The following is a 20,035-nucleotide window of genomic DNA, read 5'->3' as shown; positions in this document are numbered from 1 at the left end:
CCATGTTTTAGAACCCCTGAGTTTGTCCCTATTTTTTCATTGATGATATTTGTAATTATAGGTCTTTAATCCACATTATTTGTTTTCTATATGGTATTTCCATATACATGGATTTCCAGTTTTGCCAGCACCATTTATTGAAGAGACTATCTTTTCCACATTTAAGGTGTTTTGACAAAGATCAGCTGACTGTGGTTAGCATAACCCTTCAAAAGATAACATCATTTTTCTTGTTTTGATTTTTAAAGGTATAATTACATTAGTATGAAATTTATATATTTTTCCACAAATGGTTTTATCATCATTTTTCCTGTTGGAATGTTTTAGAAATGAGTATTTCATGTGTCCAGATTCAAATCTTCCTTTGAGAGATTGGCACTATTGAAATGTAACCACAGTGTATATTACATATTGTAATGTGAAAGCAGTCTAATCAACATGCTAGGGAATAAAACAGAAAATTAAGTGGCTCCTAAAGATTCCTCACTGCCAACAAGTTACTCAGATATAATGGAAATAATTTCTTAAGAGCTCTTTGACTATAAAGCTAGGGATATTTCTGGAAAATAATGATATACTATCAAAATTCCTTTTTTTTTAAACAACTATATAAATGTGAATCTGAAGTTATCTGTAATCTCATGAAATAACCCTAGTGTTTACTGTTTTTTTTAACATACCTTACTAAAATCAAAACTGGAAATGCAGATGTAAAACGCTATAAAATCTTAGGAAAGGAAAGATAAATATATCTAAAGTACTACCATTTGCTCTCTGTCTTGGGTCCTGCTGCCTTCCATCCCTTTACCTGAGTGATCCATAGCCTAGCTTGTCTTTGTCTTCCCATCATTCCTCTTTTATTCTAATTTAAAAGTTGTGTGATGATGAATAGAACTATAAAGTTGGACTCAAAGATACCTTGCATTAAAATAAGACTGTTTCTGATGGCCTAAACTGGACTCTTTTTAGATAATAATGAGACAGTATTTTAAAATATACTGGTTGCTTTGCCCAGAAACTCAGATATGCTTAAGATACCCACCCTTAGGATTTCCTAAAGAAAATCTCTCTTTAAATATATCAGATTTTTATAAGGTTTCAAAGAATTACAATTTTGTGAATTACTTACATATAAATGAAATTACTTACTTTTGCATCATTAGCTATATTTATAGCAGTAATTGTGGCTGTTGCATCATATGAAAATAATTCTTGATAATTTTGGATTTTAATGGAAACTTTCATTCAGCTCAAACATTTCCAGCTTTTAATCTTGTTACTGCCGATAATCAGTTGTAGATAACCAAATCTGTTGGTTTTATAGGCATTATTGGTTGCCTGAGTTTGTAAATTGATTTGTCAACTTTGTACAACCACAAATTCTAAAATCTGAAAGTCAGAGGAGATGGCTCTGGTCACATTTTATACTGTACATTATACCAAGTGAATGTACACCATATACATTCTACCAAGTGAATGTACACTAATTGATTCTCACTGCCATTTCTCTTTCTCTTCATGCTGTAATGAATCATCAGAAAAACCTAAGGCCAGCAACATAAATGTAATCTTCCTGCTGCCCCTTACTAGATGTCATACTTGTCTACAGAAAATTTCTAATTAATTAAGACCCAATTAATCACTAACATTATCCATGAAAAAAGAGCCATAGAGTAGTCTCTCAATAGCTTAAGAGATAAAATTTGTTGTGATGCTATTGGAATCTATATAAGTAAAGAAGATAATAACATATCTGTGATTCTGAAGATTATATAATCAGTCCAAAAACCTTGGACTTTTAGTACCTTTAGCTTTATCATAAAGCTTTAGAGTAAAATTTGGTTTCTTGGTATGAAGACAAGCCATGTACTGAAGTGTTTTTTTTAAAAACTAAAAACAACAATAGCTACTTGGTAGACTTTTCTTCTGTTGTTGTTATTGCTTCAAAGTTTCTTTCATTTTGAAGTACACTGTTATGCTTTAGAGCCCAAAAGGGTAGAATATTCAAAGTTGTCTACATCACTGAACATTATTAATAGAGAAACTTTGGGTTACGTACTTCATCCTAAAATACCATCTATGGGCATAGCATTTATTACTTTTTTCCATATTTATTATTTTGCCTAACAGAATATAAAGAGGGCAGAACAAAAGTTTCAAGCCTTAAGTAAAGTTTTTCCACGACTTAATACTTACCAGGATGTTGGATGTAAATTCCAGATTAACACCAGTTGTAATGGTATCTCGTCCCCTGAAAAGCTAAATGTTTCACCTGTTATTCTTTGGAAGTGATAGAGTGGTTGAGGAGAGAAAAGAGAAGGGCAAATAGAATGTAAGCTTTTCACTAAACAAGTGTTTGATAATCAGGAGTCCTGACACTACTATATAGATAACTGGTGGTACAGTGTTTAAAACACACAGGAAGGTGGGCAGTTCGAACCCACCAGCTGATCCACAGAAGTAAGATGTAACAGTCTGCTTTTGTACCCTGTGGAGCAGTCCTTTTCTGTCCTGTAGGGTCTCTGTGATTTGGAATCAACAACACACAGTAGTCTCACAAACAGTAGTCTTGTGGAGTCCCTGGTACAAATGGTTGATAGTTAAGTTATCTACACAGAGGCTCCTCAGAAGAAAGGCCTAACTATCTCAAAACTGTGATACAGGAGTCAGAGTGGCAACTGGTAACAAATTTTAAGTCGTTTGTTTGAAACTTGAATAACGGGTTCCCATAGAAGCTTATTGAAGTTTTCAAAGATCTCATTTTGCTTGGATCCTCAATCAGTGCTCATGGAAGCAGCAGGCAAGAAATTAAAACTTTTGCAACTCTGCTGCAAAAGCCTCTTTTAATTGTTCAAGAGCAAAGGTGTCACTTTGAGAAGATTAAGGTGCACCTGACCCAAACCATGGTATTTTCAGTCACCTCCTATGCATGTGAAAGTTAGACATGAATAAAGAAGACCACAGAAGAATCAATGCATTTGGATTATAGTCTTGAAAGAAGGACAGCCAGAATGTTCCTTAGAAGCTAGGATGTTAAGATCCATCTCTTAAACTTTGGATATGTTAATCAGAAAGGACCAGTCCCTATAGAAGATGTCATGCTTTGTAAAATGGAGGGTCAGTGGAAAAGTGGAAGACTATGAAGTGGATTGATAACCCTGGCAGCAACAATGGGCTCAAACATAGCAACTGTGAGGATGGCACAGAACCAGGAAGTGTTTCCTTCTGTTCTGCATAGGGCCACTAATAGCAACAAACAATAGAAGCTTACAGTAACCTCCTATATATGATACTCAACAGGAAGATACAGTAAATGCAAACTGATAGGTCTTGCAGCCTACTGGTTATTAAATGTTTTTTAATAGCTCTCTGGTGGTTAGATTACCAGACCAGGCATAAGAGGCTGCATTTAATCCAGTGGTGTATTTGAACACTATGCTAACATTATATATAGCCAGATTTTAAGGAAAACCTCTTTGAAAATGTATTTGTAGTGTAAACATGGTGTAAAAATGACATGGGATTTCTTCTGATCTCCAGTAACTTGACAAAGGAGGGAAATGACACACAAATGGTTAAGCACTCAGCTACTAGCTAAGGAGTTAATGATTGAACACACCCAGAGACACTGAGGACGACAGGTCTGGTGATCTACTTCTGAAAGGTCACAGCCTTGAAAACCCCACGGAGCAGTTGTACTCTGCTGCATACATGGGGTCATCCTGAGTGGGAATCACTCCACGGACACAAACAACAGAACCAAGAGCCACAGGCAAAGTGTGATCTCATCTCCAACTATGACTTGGACAAACTGACACCAGTCTTTCTCGGTCTGATGGCCTAATGAACAAGTAGAAAAACAAATGGCAGGCTACCCAGAAGAATCCAAGGACTCTATGGACACAGATGATGGAGATTTATTAAAATGGCAAAACTAAGTTAGACAGGCTTGTGAAGTCTTGTTTTTTGGAAATACTGTCTACCCAACACCAGCACATACTAAAATTTAAAATATTTGGACACTGGAGTTACAGGTACTTTGAAAAGGTTTTGTTGAAAATAGGAGATTGATGTGTGTCTATGAGACAATTCAGCAGATTGAATTACTTTCCCATTATCACAAAGCTATGATGAATTTATAAATTATAAATTATAAAATTTACTCTGACTTAACTTCAGAATTAATGGATTTCTCATACTTACCAGCGTAATAGTTCTGTTTCGAGCCTGCTACTCTTTGTTACCTGAGAAATTAACTGGTTATATATTTACTTCTAACAAAATGTTAAGTGCCATGGAAATCAGTTCTGACACATCATGACCCTATGTAGATTTTCCAAGAAGCAATGGTGGGTTTAAACCACCAACCTTTTGGAAACTAAAATCAAAATTTCTCTACCCTTCTTTAAATGCCAAATGTTTTTACAGCGCTCTTTTGTATTACTTATGTAAGTGGTTTTTATAGCCCAGTCAACCTAAGCATTTGTTTCTACCGTAATTTTACATACATTTTTTTTTTTTTTTTCAGAAAGTTCATCCACTCAGGAAATGTTTGTGGAGCTCAGTGTAAGGCAGGATGTTAGTGCTTACAAAATAGAATTCTTGAATGATTTTCAAAGCCACAGAGGAAATAAGTTAAACAAAAAATCCAAAAGCATTTCTGGGATTGGCAGAAGGGTGTCATTAAGTAGTTAAAACATTAGCTGATAAATCTTTTAATTAATGGTAGGAAATCAGCAACTGTGCCATTTTTAACTCCATAATTATGATGTCAAAGAAGAAAATCTGTTAAGAGTGAAAAAAAAGTGTTACTAAGGATACTACTACAGCTCCAAAGTGTCCTGATATGGCGCTATAGAATGAGGAGCTTGTCAGCTCCAATAAAAATAGAAGCCATTCCGTCAGTCAAACAGAGGGAACTCTACATACCTAGAGAATAAAGGAAAGATAGAGGTTAATGATTAATTGTAGGTAACATCAATTTCCGCATGGTGGTGGTGGTAATGTTCCATGGAGTCAGTTCTGACTCATAGCAACCCTGTACAGGGTTTCCGAGGCTGTAAATGTTTTACAGGAGCAGAAAGCCTTATCTTTATCCCGCAGAACAGCTGGTAGTTTCAAACTGCTGACCTTGAGGCTCACGGCCCAATTTGGAACCACTATGCTACCAGAGCTCCTTAATTTCAGCATAAAGGCCTTTAAAATGTATACTTCAGCCACTTGGGTAGGAATAAGTGACTTACCACTTGCCCAACTGGCACCAGCTTCAGTTATAGAAGGGGTAAATTTAAAAGTATTGCTGGAAAATTCATGGAAACATTTATTTAACAAAAAATGAAGCAATTGTTTCTTATCTAAGTCCTTATACTGCTGAGACAGTGTTTCCATCTCTCTAACACTTCCTGGAAGAATCCTGCGCTCTTTGACTGACAATCCGAAGGAACGAGTCCTTTCATTAGAAAAGCTACTCCGTTTTGTGTGGTTGGTGCCTGCAAAGAAATGGCACCAACCATCCATCCCACAGCACTCTACACGCTAGAATTGACAATTCATTGCAATGGCCACACACAACTCCGACACCGTGCTCACCATTAGGAGGTTTATTGGGGAGGTTAATAAGTTACACAATTCATGAACAGAAATGCTCAGGACACAGTTCTTCCAGTCAGGACAGCCTCTTCTCAGCCATGCCCACAGACAAACCTCTCTCTGCCCAGCCAATGTTACAGAAGTCTTTTAGGTCTGCTGAGAAGTGGACACAGGACACACCATTCCACCATAAGCCTCAGCCTAAAGGTACTCAGCTCCACCTCCATGGATCAGCAAAGCTGGCTCCCCCAGTTTAGTGGTTGGAGGCACCCCACTCTGCAAGCAAGCTTCCTGCCCAAAGTGACTCAGCTTTACTTGCTCCTTGGGCTTAGAAGCCCATTACTCTGTCTCATGCTCTGGCTCTTGGTTCTGCTTCTCTGGTGTCACAGCTTTCTGTCCCTGGGATCTCTGGGTTCAAAAGATGTATTCCACTCCTGGTTCTTCTTTGATGATGGTGAGATCCCCCGTTCGTATATCTGAGATGGCTCATTTAAAACCCAACAGGATGGTAACATTGACCAGTCATTAGATTGCCAAGTGTTTACAATCTCAATCCTGTTAATAATATTAACTCACAAGTGAATCATGTAATCCATCAGCATCTTCCCTCACCTTCTTACCCAGACCTATCAGTAAAAAGCCTTCTGGCAAAGACTATGTCTAAAAGATACATTAAAACATTCACTGTACCCCATAGTGGAGGCTTGATCAAAAATGGAAAATATAAACAGAAACTGGAGACATTGTGTCAAACATAAGAATGGTGAAGCCAACATTCATTCCCAGTAAACAAAAAGTTAGGTGTAAATCATGTGGGCAGAATGTGTCAAGATGTATACAAAAAATGTGTTCATGACTACAGTCACATATGAGGATAAATGAAAAAGTATTGCCACAGGCTTCCAGCTATACACTTATCTTCATTTCCTAAGATGCCTTAAAAAAAGAGGGGGGCAATTTAAATATTGGCCTGTTAAATTCAAGGCAGAGAGTCAACTCAGAAGGTAATGGTGACCGTTTCTTGGGATTCTAAAAAGATCATCTTTTCTTGAAGTACACAGGTTGATCACGGGACTTACTATTAGGAAGAAGTTCTAAGAAAATAGAAAACTATAATGGTGAGGAAAAATGCCAGGAAAGTTGCACTGAGGAAGTTTTTTCCATCACAACAAAGCTCCTGCTCATTCTACAAGAGTAACAAGGGCTGTCCTTTGAGAATTTTGTTGAGGAAGAAATAAGATCTGTAGCCTTGGTCTTGCCCCTTCAGGCTTCTATTTGTTCCCAAAAGAAGGAATATGATTTGAGTTCCTCAAGTATGCCAAAAGTGACATTTTGATGCAGGATAAATAGAAGGCCACAGAATTCTTGTGGGCAGGGTTAGAGAGTTTGAAACACTACCATCAGAAGTGTATAGACTCAGGTGGGTGATACGTCAAGAAATACAAGCTTCACATTTTGCTATTTTGGTTTAATAAAGGCTCTTGCTATTTTATAGCAATACTTTTTGACTTAACTTGGTACAATGCACTACACTGTTCATAGATAACAAAGGGAAGATAGGGACTGATGATTGATTGTAAATAAGAACTGCTTCAGCTTGAAGTAATTTGAAATGCAAACCTAGCCCGGAAGGAATGAATTACCACTCAGATGCATGGTGACAGCTGGTTCAGTTACACATGATAATAGTCATGAACACATTTTTCCAGGAGTTGTTTACATCTTGACACATTCTTCCTAAACGGTTTACATCCTGACCTTTTGTTTCCTGACAGTCCATGTTGGTCCCATCTCTCTTAACTCTGGCATAGTGCCTTCCGTTTCAAACTTTTCCATTTACAACCATTTCTTTCTCTTTCTCTCTTTCTTTAAAAAAAAAAAAACAACCTTAGATCCTCTTATCTAAAGGATGATTTTTATTTAAATATGAAGTATATTTTAGAGTCGATTTACCTATTCATGGCAAGAACACATGCCCTTTTGACTACCAGAGATGTAAGATTTTCACTTTCAGAATGCTTTGTCTCCTACAGATGGTAGATTTGATTGTATCATTAAAATATTTGCAAAGAAAAAAACTTGACCATTTCAAACTTATGTCCATAATGAAGAATTTTTAATAAATGGATCTGTAGTTACTTTAATATTCCCTGTTTTCTTTGCAGGCTAGTAGTAAAGATGGTAGTATCAGATAATAGAGTGGTGGTGATGTACCGTAGAGTTGGTTCCGACTCATAACCTCAGTAGGGTTTCCGAGGCTGTAAATATTCATGGGAGCAGAAAGCCTCATCTTCCCAAGGAACAGCTGGTAGTTTCGAACTGCTGACCTTAAATTTAGCAACCCGACTTATAATCACTATGCTACCAGAGCTCCTCAGATAATAGTATAGAACTTGAAATTTACGGGGACATTAAACAAGGAAGAAAAATTAAGGTACTAACATAAAAATCAAATTTATCCAGTGACTTTAAAGGAAAACAAAAAAACCTTTAGATGAAAGAGATTTGGACAAGCATTTATCCAGTCTTTCAAAATTTCCTTGTAATTACCGGACAGGTATTTCATGCAAAACAATCATTTTTAAATTAGGCTTTTAAATGAGATTCTGAGTACATAGAGATTACCCTTCTAGTTGTAAAACTAATTCCTTTTGTTCTGCTGCTTTCAAGAGTCTTTCATGATTTTTTTTTCTTTCAATAAAATGGATTCATAACTAGTACTGACGTGGCGCTGTGGGTTAATGCACTGGACTGCAAGGTCAGTTTGAACTGCAGGGTTAACTCAAGCTCACCAGCCTCTCCTCCGAAACTCTATACAGGGTCCCTGTGAGTTGGAACCAGCTCGACAGCATTTAACAAGTCAGTACTTAGCGCATCAGCCAGTTTAATAACACTTTTTATTTTTCCTTAAGAAATAGCAAATATTTTTAAATTCTATAGAAGTGTCACAATTTGTTGCTGTGCGGTTTTTTTGTTTGTTTGTTCATTTGTTTTTAACTAATATATATTTCTTCCCTGAAGAAAAGGGGAAATAATATATAGTCCAGACACATTTTTAGAGTCCTGGTGTTGTGCTGCAGGATAAGCACTGGACCACAAGGTTAGTTTGAACTGCAACGTCAGCAGTTCAAATTCACCAGCCGCTCCTCAGAAACCATATACAGTGTCGCTGTGGGTCAAAACCGACTCGACGACACTTAACAGCAACAACAAAAGCCACATTTTTAAAGTGTTTTATTAAAGTCACATTATTCTTTTGAATAAATAGCTATCGTAATATTCTTCCCAAATTTTAGAATATGTTTAGCATGCACAGTTTACTTTGTTGTTGTTGTTGTTAAGTGCCACCAAGTCGGTATTCACTCATAGCAACCCTGTATAGGGTTTCTGAGGAGTGACTGGTGAGCTTGAACCACTGACCTCATGGTTCAAAGTGAGACTCCCTCATTCCCCAAAGTCTCACTCTTGCTGTATTAGGTCCTATCAAGTACTGTCACAGGGACCCTATGCACAACAGAACAAAACACTGCCCATTCCTGCACCTTCCTCACAGTTGTTATGTTTGAGCCCATTGCTGCTGCCACTGTGTCACTTCATCTTCAGAGTTTATTGATTTAGACCCAAGACATTCTTAAGAAATGGTTTCTTCAGTTTGGACTTCTAGTCGAGATTATATTTCTGCATCATTAAACTAACTTCCTTTATTCAAGGTTGTTGTTGTTTTTTTTTTGCTATTGTTAAGAGGAGTGTTAACTTTTAAAAAATCTTTTTCTAGGAAGTTATTATGAACTCAGGATAGTCCGTTTTTCATTTAAATAGAAAATGACAGCACAGAGACCAGTCTTCTCATTACTTACTAGTGAGGGACAAAAACTCCATAGGGCAGATAAAAATCATCCAGAATGCATGTTCAAAAAATAAAGAGGAAGCTGTTAGCATAGAATTCAGAGTTATGGAAACTCATTTATAAGACAGAGCTTTCTAAGAATGAGATTCAAATCAAGGGGAAATTTAAATTTATATTTATTTGACTAATCTAGAATTTCTAAATCTTCTATCACATATAATGGCATCAGTCACCGTTGACTATTTAAATTTACATTTAGATTAATTACAATTTCTCAGTCACACAATCCACATTTCAGTTACTCGATAGTCACATGTAACTCTGTTGTAACGTACATGCTGTCAAGTCGGTTCCGACTCATGGTGACCCTGTGTTGGATAGCCGAGGCTGTGAAGCCTCATGAGGGAGCGGAAAGCCTCATCTTTCTACTCCGGAGCATCTGGTGGGTTCAAACCACCAAACTGTGGTTCACAGTCCAGTGCTTATCCTTCAGAACCACTGCCTTCCCCATGTGACTGATGGTTACCATATTGTACTACATAAATATAGACATTTCCTTCATTCCAGAAAGTTCTACCAGACAGCATTTGTTTTGAGAACCATTAGCCTAAGCCACTTTTATAATGAAGAAAGTTTCAAGAATTAATTTTTTCCAATAATAGATTGTATGAATGGCCATCATACATATATCTATATATATATTTGATTGGATTTCTGCATCATTAACATAAGTGCCTCTAATCTTGTCTCATTAACAATGTTTTCATTGTTAAGTGCCATTGAGTCTGTTTTACTCATATCAATCATGTATAGGGTTCCCAAGGCTGTAAATCTTTTCGGAAGTAGGAAGCCCCATCTTTCTCCCACAGAGTGTCTGGAGGACTCAAATCAGTGAGTTTTTGGTTAGTTGTCCAGTGCTTATGCTTATCCTACAGAGCCACCCCACTCTCCCTTAACATCATAGAGGTTAGGATTTACAGCATGAAATAATTACATCACATCACAAAATGGAGGAAAATATATAATACTTAACTCAGCATGGATTAAAGATCTAAATGTGAATCCCAAAATTATGAAGGTCATCAATGAAAAAATAGGGACAAATGTGAGAGCGCTAATTCAGGGCATATACAGACTACCAAACATTTTGAAAAGTACAACAACAAAAGTAGACAAAATAGATGAATGGGACATACTAAAAATGTTTAAATTGTGTGCATCAAAAGACTTTACCAAAAGAGTAAAAAGGGAACCCACAGAATGGGAAAAAATCTTTTGCAATGATACATCAGATAAGGGACTCATTTCTAATATATATCATTGATGACTCATAATTTTGGGATTCACATTTAGGTCTTTAGTCCATGCTGAGTTCATTTTTATACAGGATGTGAGGTAAAGGTCTTATTTCATTCTTTTACATATCGCTTTCCAGTTCTGCCAGCACCATTCGTTAAAGAGACTTATCTCCTCCCTGTGCAATATGCCTAGGCACTTTGTCAAAAATCATTTGGCTGTACGTAGATGGGTTAATTCAGTGTCTGTTTAATTCAGTTTTCCATGAACTTTTTGAAGCCCCTCATATACTTTTTAGGATTCATTAAAAAAATTCTACTCTTTAAGATTAATACATTTTGTTGTAGAACTAGCTAAGTTAGTAAAATATCATTTGTTAATTGTACTAGAAATGTTTGCTTTCTATAATATGGAGAATGAAAAATTATATACACTAAATATCATAAATTGTCATAACAAACAGACCTGACAGCTTAAGAATGATAAATGTTGTTGGCCTAATTTTACTCTGCGTATTATAATGATTGTCTTTTGAATATTTTGACCATTGAGTCCAGAGCTTGCTAAGAGAAATATTTTTCTCAAGGCAGTAATTGAGTATAACATAGCTGGAAATGTTAAATCTGGTTATATCTTCCTTGGGAGCTGGGAAGTATACTGAGTCTTTGTTGAATAAGATTTGGTTTTTATTTCCTTGAAATAATGCTACATGTGATAATACTGTGAGGAAATTTAAAATAGAGTATATTTAAATGTTAATCAAAATTTGGCTATCATAATTATTATGTTACAGAATTTTAATATTAGTAAATATTTTTCTGATTAGCCACATAAAGAACTAAATACTGTTTAAGCTGTATTACTGAAAAAAGTTAACAATTAAATGATATTATTTCTCCTTTTACCTTCCTAGGTTTTAATCTCCTTTTAATTTATCTTTTGTATCATGATGCTTTATTTTCTATTCTAGTGTACATAGGGAAATCCGCTAATGAATTTATAAAGTCAGAACTAGTTGCAGCAGTGTTGCAGTACTAATTAGTAAGCATTTTTATGACTTTGAAAGCATTTTACAGTATATAATATTTGTTTGAAATGGTTCATACAAACATAATCAGTACAGCCTTTGGGTAAAACGTAAACAACTGCACTATTAGGAAGATATTAAAGTAGAGGCTATATTTACAGTGTCGTCTTTCAAATCTAGCTATGCTGTAAACTGATGTTTGCTGTATGCTCCTCCTGATTTGAAATAGATGAAAGAAAATGAACCTATTATCACCATGGTTCACACAATGATTGAGAACTCGGCGCTAAGACCCCAACTGTACCAGCAAGTAAGGTCTTGGACAGTGAATGATACTGCTTTACCATCTGCAAAACCCCTCAGTGACAGTTTTGGTTTATCCTCAGATTTATCCATAACATTAGTGTTGTTCTTATTTTGTTTTTTGTTTGTGTTTATTTGGAAAACCACAATTCATCCATGCTTTTCAAGATGCTGCAGTATCCTTAGCATGGCTTCGCTGAACATGTTGCCGTTGAATATTAAATGTGCCATTTTTCCAAAGTTCTTGTGTAGATTATTCGATTGATATGTGCTTGGAGGTCTGCAGTACATTTGCAAAATTTCTATTAGATTGCTGTTTGGTTTTATCAGCTCTAAAGTATTATAACTGATTTCTTTGAGGGAGTGGATTTTATTTTATTTTATTTTATTTTTCCTTTCAGGGGTAGCATCCCAACCACTCCCCACCCCCTGATGTTTTAGGACTAGATTATATTTTATTAGTTTACGTCTGGTTTTTAGTATTTGGTGAATGAGGTAAAAATAATATTCAAAAAAATAGTGAAACCTAAGGATAGACATTCCTTAACTCCTGGGGGGATGGGGGTGGGGGCTCTCTTTCCTATTTTCTTATCATTCTTGTGGTCATCGGGATTGTCACTTATTACCCCATTGTTTAGCCTAACTCAAAATATGTGTTACGGAGTTGGCTTGGCTTTAATGTAGGAAATTTGGTAATCTGCAGATCTGCAAAAGAAATCATTGTATACATTTCTATTCAGATTTTTTTGTAATTCATAGTCGTAATGTTCCTAGCTATGTGTTTTGTAACATCAGCTTCTTCCACTTCAACACCCTCAAATTACTCTGGCCTATGATCTGTTACAATATTTAAAAACCATGTAGAAGAAAGTTTATGAGCATGAAAAATGAATACATACTTTGATTAATGTATGTAAAAGCACCTGGTAAAAAGAACCACCTTGAGCTCAAACTAACATTGGAGGCCTCTAGTTTTAAGTTCAGTGATTTGGAGTCTTATAATTTGGGAGATTAATACAATTGATTTGAAGAGGATTCTTAATTCTGAACACACATTCAAATTTTCAACACATTCAAAATGCGTTGTATGATTGTAGATAGTCTTCAGTTTGTGATGAAGAGAAGAGTTATGAAATATTTAAAGTTAAACAGCTTTACATTTCAAAAGAAAATGGTAAATTTCAATTCTTGGAGTCACCAGATTGTTTAGAACCTTACTACTCCATCCAGTGAGCTACACTGATCACCTTAGCACTTGTTCTGGAAATGATACTTTTTTCAGTATCTGGAGATATCAGTTGATTTTTTTGTGTAATGTTAACTGATTGAAATCAAAGCCATTTTGTTGTTACAGATTATATTTTCATTTTTCACATGGATATTTTCAATAAAAGTGATAACTTGGGTGTTTGGTTTTTCTTTTTATAAATTGATCAGTATTGAGGGTTGATTAAAGGATAATCTTTGCTCAAAGATGGTTTAAATTACTCAGTTACAGTATAAGTTCAAATTGGAATTTTTCAAAAATCTTAAATACCTGAAACTTGACTTCTATAGCATTACTGACCTTGAATACTTAAAGAGTAATAAAAGAAATTTGTATAAATACAGTTGTATGTACTAACACCTGATTTTTAAGAAACTAAAATTGCACAGAACAGGAAAATCTGGATGTCCAATGTCAACAGCCCTATCTGGGTGTGGTCGGGCAACCATTTACCAGGAAATCCACATTGACTCTTAATTTAATGATGTCAGGGCTAGAGAGTCATCTTGAGACCAGAAGAACTAGGTGGTACCTGGCTACCACTGCTGACTGCTTTAACTGAGATCACAACAGTGTGTCCCAGGCAGAGCAGGAGAAAAGCATAAGAGACTGAAGGAACCGCTAAGAAATTTCTCTGACCTAGAACTAAAGCCATTCCCAGAGACTACCTTCAAGCCAAAATATGGACAGTAACACCCAAGAGGAATGTGTGCTTTTGTAGGACATCAAAAGAAAAATCTTTGATCAAACTCAAAAGATGAGAAGGCAGGAATAGGTTAAGAAAAAAATCTGCACAACAGGAAACGAACCCAAGACAGAAATGGGGAGAGGGTAGCACATTATAGGGAATGCAACCAATGTCATAAAACACTTGTGTACACACTATTATGTAGGCAATTAATTTGCTCTGTAAACTTCCCCGTAAAGCACAATGTTAAAGAATTTTTTCAAGAGTTGGGCTGTTTTGTTTTTTAAATCAGCCATTAGTAACAGGCTTAATTATTACAGGTATCTTTAGTGGATAGATGTGATGGTGAAGCACATTTCCAAAATCATAAATTTACATAAATTGAAATTAAATCTGATTTTTCTCCAGGCTTTCTTTAATCATGTTTTCTCCCCAAAAAATCTATATCAGAGCTTTTTATTGAACATTATTCTGGTTTGCTTTTCTTTATAACAGTTCCTTGATATTTAGCTAGAAAAACTGTTGTTAAGTGCTATCAAATTAGTTCCAACTCATAGCTACCCAGGATAGGGTTTTCGATGAGTGGCTGTTAGGTTTGAACCATGGATCATGTGTTTAGCAGTCCAGTGCTTGTCCTACAGCGCCATAGCAGGACTCCAAAAATGCAGTAGCAAAATGGAAATTGTTATGGCCTGCTTATTTAATCACAGGTACCTTTCCACAGCCACTCTCTTTTTCCTTTGTGTTTGTATTTTCTTAAAAGAAGGAGGATACCTGGGAAATTATTGTCGTTTTCTTAAATTGACTGAATAAAAAGAAGCTAAACCTGAATCTAAAAAATGCTAAAGAAGTGATCAAATGGAAAATATTCTCTGCATTTATTAAACTTTGCACTGCCTTTCAGAATTACATTTTTGTCCCCTGGTTTTTATTTTATCTCTTGGTTATTGTAAGTGAGATTAATCACTTCAGGGATAATTGTTCTAAAATATACAGTCATGTAATTTTTTAAAAAAAATAAATAGCCCGTCATGTGAGCATTTTTAGCCCTCAAATGATAGTATTGTTGTTAAGTGTCATTGAGTCTGTATGAGTTTATTTGTTTTCCATGTAATTAAAAAACATATTGTTAGAAAGCTTAATTTTAATTAACAAGAAATGATTTTATTTTAACGTAATTACAGGCTGTTTTGTTTTTAACTTTTTCCGTGTGAATTGAGTGAAGGTTTACAGAGCCAGATCATCAGTTTAACATTTGACAATTCACACGCATTTTGTTTTGTCTCAGATTGCAGGCTCCTCAATGTAACATCACTTATCCCACTTCATCCCTCTGTTTGTTTCCATTCCTTTCTTTCCTAACTTTTGTTAACTTCATCCTTGGGTAAATACTGTCCTTTTGATCTCAAATATTTGATTGTTCTAAGTTGTGCATACCTCCCCCATGTTATTGTTCGTTCCCGTCATAGATTGGCTAAAAACTGAGCCATGTGGATAAATAAGTTCAGTTGCAGACCCGAAAGGTGGCTAAAAGGCCATCATTTCAGCAGTTCCACTAGTAAGCCTGACCATTTTTATGATTTTGAATTTCATTCTGCATTTTTTCCGCATTGATCCTTTTTGGACAGTTTGTAGTGGTAACAAAGCACTGTCTTAATTCTTCTGGTGTAATATCTAGGAGATTGATGTTCACGTGTTCTGATAGTCCATTATCTTTGCTAAGATACTTAAAATGGCTATAGTATTCAAACCCGAAACTCCTTTTCTTTGTTAAAGATAATTTTGAAAAATGGTAAAAAGAATACCATGAACATTATGTATACAAAATATGGGCTAATCACAATAGTTTTGCTTGTCTTTCCTTTTCTATTGTGATTTGAGTGAAGGTTTACAGAGAGCTCTTAAAGTTTTACATTCAGCAAATCATATACTTTGCTTCAATACCATGATTGCAACCCCCCCCCTCCATGTACCATCAGTTGACAGTTTTACCTCTGTTTCCTTTAACTCTTTCTTGGCCTCCTCCCTGTGTCTTCTGTTACCTTCAACTTTCCTCTGCCAACCTCTCTCGTTGTATATTGTCTGCCCGTCACCCATATTAACATGTGCCTACCCTCTAGCCCATGAGTAATTCCTCTCCATCTCCCAGAATCCATAATAGAATGTTTCCATTTGTAAGAAAATATTTTCCAAACTTTTAACAGTAGTGGTCTCCTACAAATTAATCACAATATTATTATTAATAGGGCTTTCATATTGAGGACTAAATAGCAAACCTTGCAAGTCCTATTAGATGATGAGGCAGTTATTATCAGTAATATAAAAAATGTAAATTAATTTTTAAGAAATCTCGGTTTTTTCTGGTTTTCGTTGGCTCTTAAAAGCAGTGTGTAGGGGAAGACTAAAGATTTTATCTGTGGAACCTGAAAATGAGTATCTATATTGAATTATTTAATAAAAGATTTCAATAAATTTTTCATTGAAACTGAAACTATAGATACAACAAAAATAAATTATGTATGTAATATGCTTACATGGATATAGAGACATAACATCCCAAAGCTTTAGCATTCCAAATTCAACAGCACATTGCCCATCTTTTATTTTTATAACACACTGTTGTTGTTGTTAAGTGCCATCAAATCAGTTCCAACTCATAGCAACCCTGCATAAGGTTTCCAAGAGGCGACGTACGAGTTTAAGCTACCAACCTTGCAGTTAGCAGTCGAGTGCTTATCCGACAGTGCTATAGCAGGACTCCTTTAGCATACTAAAATATACACAAATCAATAAAAGATTCCCTAAATAAAAACAGCATACAATATTCTAAACATTTACTACAAGTCATTGGGTTTATATTTTGGAATACTAGTCTTTTTACGATTGATCCAGGAACATAAGTTAGTATTCCTTTGTTAATTTAAATGTGGCATTGTTGTTTTTAAGTGCCATGCAGTTCGTTCCAACTCATAGAATATCTCAAATTATAAACTCTTACATTCTTTGGTTTAGTAAAGCTGTTTTGCATTTAACTTTAAATATTAAAGTACATTTGGACAGTTTAGTAGCTTAAGGACTTTGTCTTTAAATTCTTATGAGAAAAGTGTAATTTGTTAACATTGTTTTAAAATATAGATCATGAAGCCAAGCATTTTTAAATGTAGTTTTCATTACTGCTTTTTAATGAGTATGAATTCTTTTCTTTGATCTAGGTGCTTTAATTTAGAGTGACAATTGACACATCTCAGAACATGTTGGATGATCTTTTTTTAAATAGTGCACAAGTATTCTGGCTTTTGCCATTAAATTCATTTTTCATGTAATGTTCATTTCTATGAAAGTCGTGTGGTTTAATAATCATTGTGCATACTTTAAAAATAGTCACAAGGCTCATTTGCATGAGATATGCGAAAAGTAATGTCTTAAAATGAAACACGTAATCTTTCTAGGATTATTGTATGTTTGGAATGCTTGTATTTTTTGCTTTCTTCTGACCCTCACATTTCTAGAGCCATTCCTAGTTTTCTGCTTTTTAAATTATGTCTTTTTGGAAAGATGTAACTGTAAAGCAGTTGTTTTTATAGAGAAGGCCTGTATAGTTGTAATTTACAAATATGTGTGAACTTCTAATGTATATGTGATAGTTAACCTTTTCCAAACTAGAGTATATAGTTGGAACAGATTATTCCTATCCCCACCTTACGAAAAAGTGTGTCATACAATACACCCCAATTAAATTTTTCCTACTATGTTTTTGTTACTGTCTAGAAGTCAATGTAAAGTCAAAAGACAAGAGATAGTGAAATATTGCCTGCAGAGGGTATGATGTGATCTTTGGTATCACTGACTTGGATGACTATTTAAAATCTTGGTAAGCACAACCATAACTGAGGATTTATTTGACCCAAAGACATATGGAAGAAGCTGAAGAAGGGCTTTTTATACACTAATTGTCAATCATTAAAATATAACAAAACTAACAGTGTCAACCAGCACATATAAACTCTTCATGCAATTTGGCTATGCATGGTTTATAATGCAGGCTTTCAGTTTTTGAGGTTTTGAATGATTTTCCTCTTTTCAATTAAACCCATCCTTTTCCTCCATTATCTTTTAGTTCTTAAGACAGAAGAACAAGATAAGTTTATATTGTGTATGTGTGTTTATATATTATGTATATGTTTATAATATGTTAGAGGTTTTGTTAGTAGAATTGTAAGATGTGTTGGCATTTGGATGTACACAAACACGGTGTGTGATTATGTATATTCCCTAAAGGATGGTTTTAACTGTTGAATATGTTTGGTTTGAATATTTTATTCTAGTTGCTATGATTGTATTTGTCAGTTTTCATTAAAATAATGTGTCTTAAAAGTTTTAAGTGTAAGATGATGAATAATTATTTGACTAGCTTATTATTCCGTTTGATAAGCTTAAATTAGCGTCATTTTTATGTATCTTGCATATTGTGTCACTGTTATTCTACTTTTGTAATTTGTTTTAATTAAGCTTATGAAAGTTTAAAGTTATGATATGGCATCTTTCCTTGTAGCTGTCACAAGAAGAATGTAGAGGTACACTGTACAAATACAGACCTGAAGAAGTGGATATTGATGTGAGTAACCATGCATGTATGCATATATATTGTCAGTGTTCTGTCATATTCTCTACCAAGGCATTGGAAATAAGCATGACAGAAACCTATCCCCTTGCCTTACAAAACTACATCAAATAAAATAGCAGTTTTCTTAGATGGAATCCTTCCCATCTCCACCACCTTCCCTTACCATTGTTGTTGTTAAGTGCCGTCGAGTTGGTTGCGACCCTGTACAGGGTTTCCGAGGGTGTAAATCTTTACGGGAGTAGAAAGCCTCATCTTTCTCCCGCGGAGCGGCTGGTAGTTTTGAACCGCTGACCTTAAGGTTCGCAGCCCGATTCGTAACCACTACGCTACCAGAGCTCCTTCCTTTACCATTATTAGCAGTTAAATATACTAAGAATGTTCAGTGCTTGAATTGAATGTTCACCTTCCATGCAATTCTCAGCCAATACACTTCAAGCTAAGCCACCACCCATCTGTCGTTAGAGACTTGCTTGTTGCTATGATGCGAAACAGGTTATAGTAGAGTGTTGAGACTAAGACAGAGAAGAAAAACCCTTTGGATTCACAACTGATCTATGGGTATTGCACGAGGCTGGGCAGCATATTGTTCCCTAGTTCATTGGATCACCATAAGGCAGGGGGGCTGACTCTACAACAGCTAATAATAACAGTAAAAGTAAAAGACTGCTTGTACTAAAATACTGTAGAAGACTGGGGCAAAGAAAAATAATGTTTTAGAGAAAGTATCAGCCTTGACAAATGTTATTACTGTGCTTCCCTGTTGAATTAAATGTAGACTTTTTCTTAACCATATTTTAAATCACTCCTCTGCCATTCATTCTCCTTTACCTCTATCTCATTCTTCCCTCATTTCTCCTGGAGTCATTATTTGAACATCTTTTCATGAATACCTTGAATTTTGTTTTCTGACAAAATTATTTTAATGGATAAATAGCAATGAAGGGGAAAGTCTCAGATTTCTTGCTTGCATGTTATTATGCTGTAAAGTAGGAAGCTTGGTTTTTATTTTGAGACATTATAGCATCTATATTATAAACATCTAAACTTTTCTTTAAACATGCTTTCCCAACTCTAGACTTTGTGGCGCCATGAAGGGTAAATGAACTCCTGAAACTATTGCCCTGAGATCATCTTTAAACCATAAACTCAAAGTATCCCCTGAAGCCATCTTTAAAAAAAACAACGAACAGTAGTTTAGCTTAACTAGTAAAGTTAAAGAGGCCTGCCTTGAGCATTATGATCTTTGAGAACTAGGATCAAAGTGACAACAGCAAACTGGGAGATTAGCTAGGAACCTTAGTGGGCAGAACGTTTACATTAATGCTGGAGGGACACCTCCGAAAAGGAGTGTGAGAATGGTTGTACAACTTGAAGAATATAAATCTTGTCACTAA

The 20,035-nt window shown here is 35.3% G+C and overlaps 1 protein-coding gene across 3 annotated transcripts in view; it reads left to right on the top strand.

Moving 5' to 3' along the window:
• Nucleotides 1-20,035, top strand: part of PLEKHA5 (pleckstrin homology domain containing, family A member 5) — a 281,368-nt gene that overhangs the window by 225,117 nt on the left and 36,216 nt on the right. For 2 of the 3 annotated variants that reach the window (XM_006866016.1, XM_006866015.1), the window contains one exon: nt 18,570-18,632. In XM_006866016.1, the coding sequence (XP_006866078.1) occupies nt 18,570-18,632 (63 nt within the window). Of the gene's footprint in view, nt 1-11,988; nt 12,070-18,134; nt 18,171-18,569; nt 18,633-20,035 lie in introns of all 3 variants that reach the window. The other variant, XM_006866014.1, reaches the window with a different exon arrangement.

The sequence above is a fragment of the Chrysochloris asiatica genome, unplaced genomic scaffold (assembly GCF_000296735.1).
Source record: "Chrysochloris asiatica unplaced genomic scaffold, ChrAsi1.0 scaffold00086, whole genome shotgun sequence".
NCBI lineage: Eukaryota > Metazoa > Chordata > Mammalia > Afrosoricida > Chrysochloridae > Chrysochloris > Chrysochloris asiatica.
The sequence above is the reverse complement of the archived record's forward strand: the minus strand, read 5'-3'. Positions and strand labels throughout refer to the sequence as shown.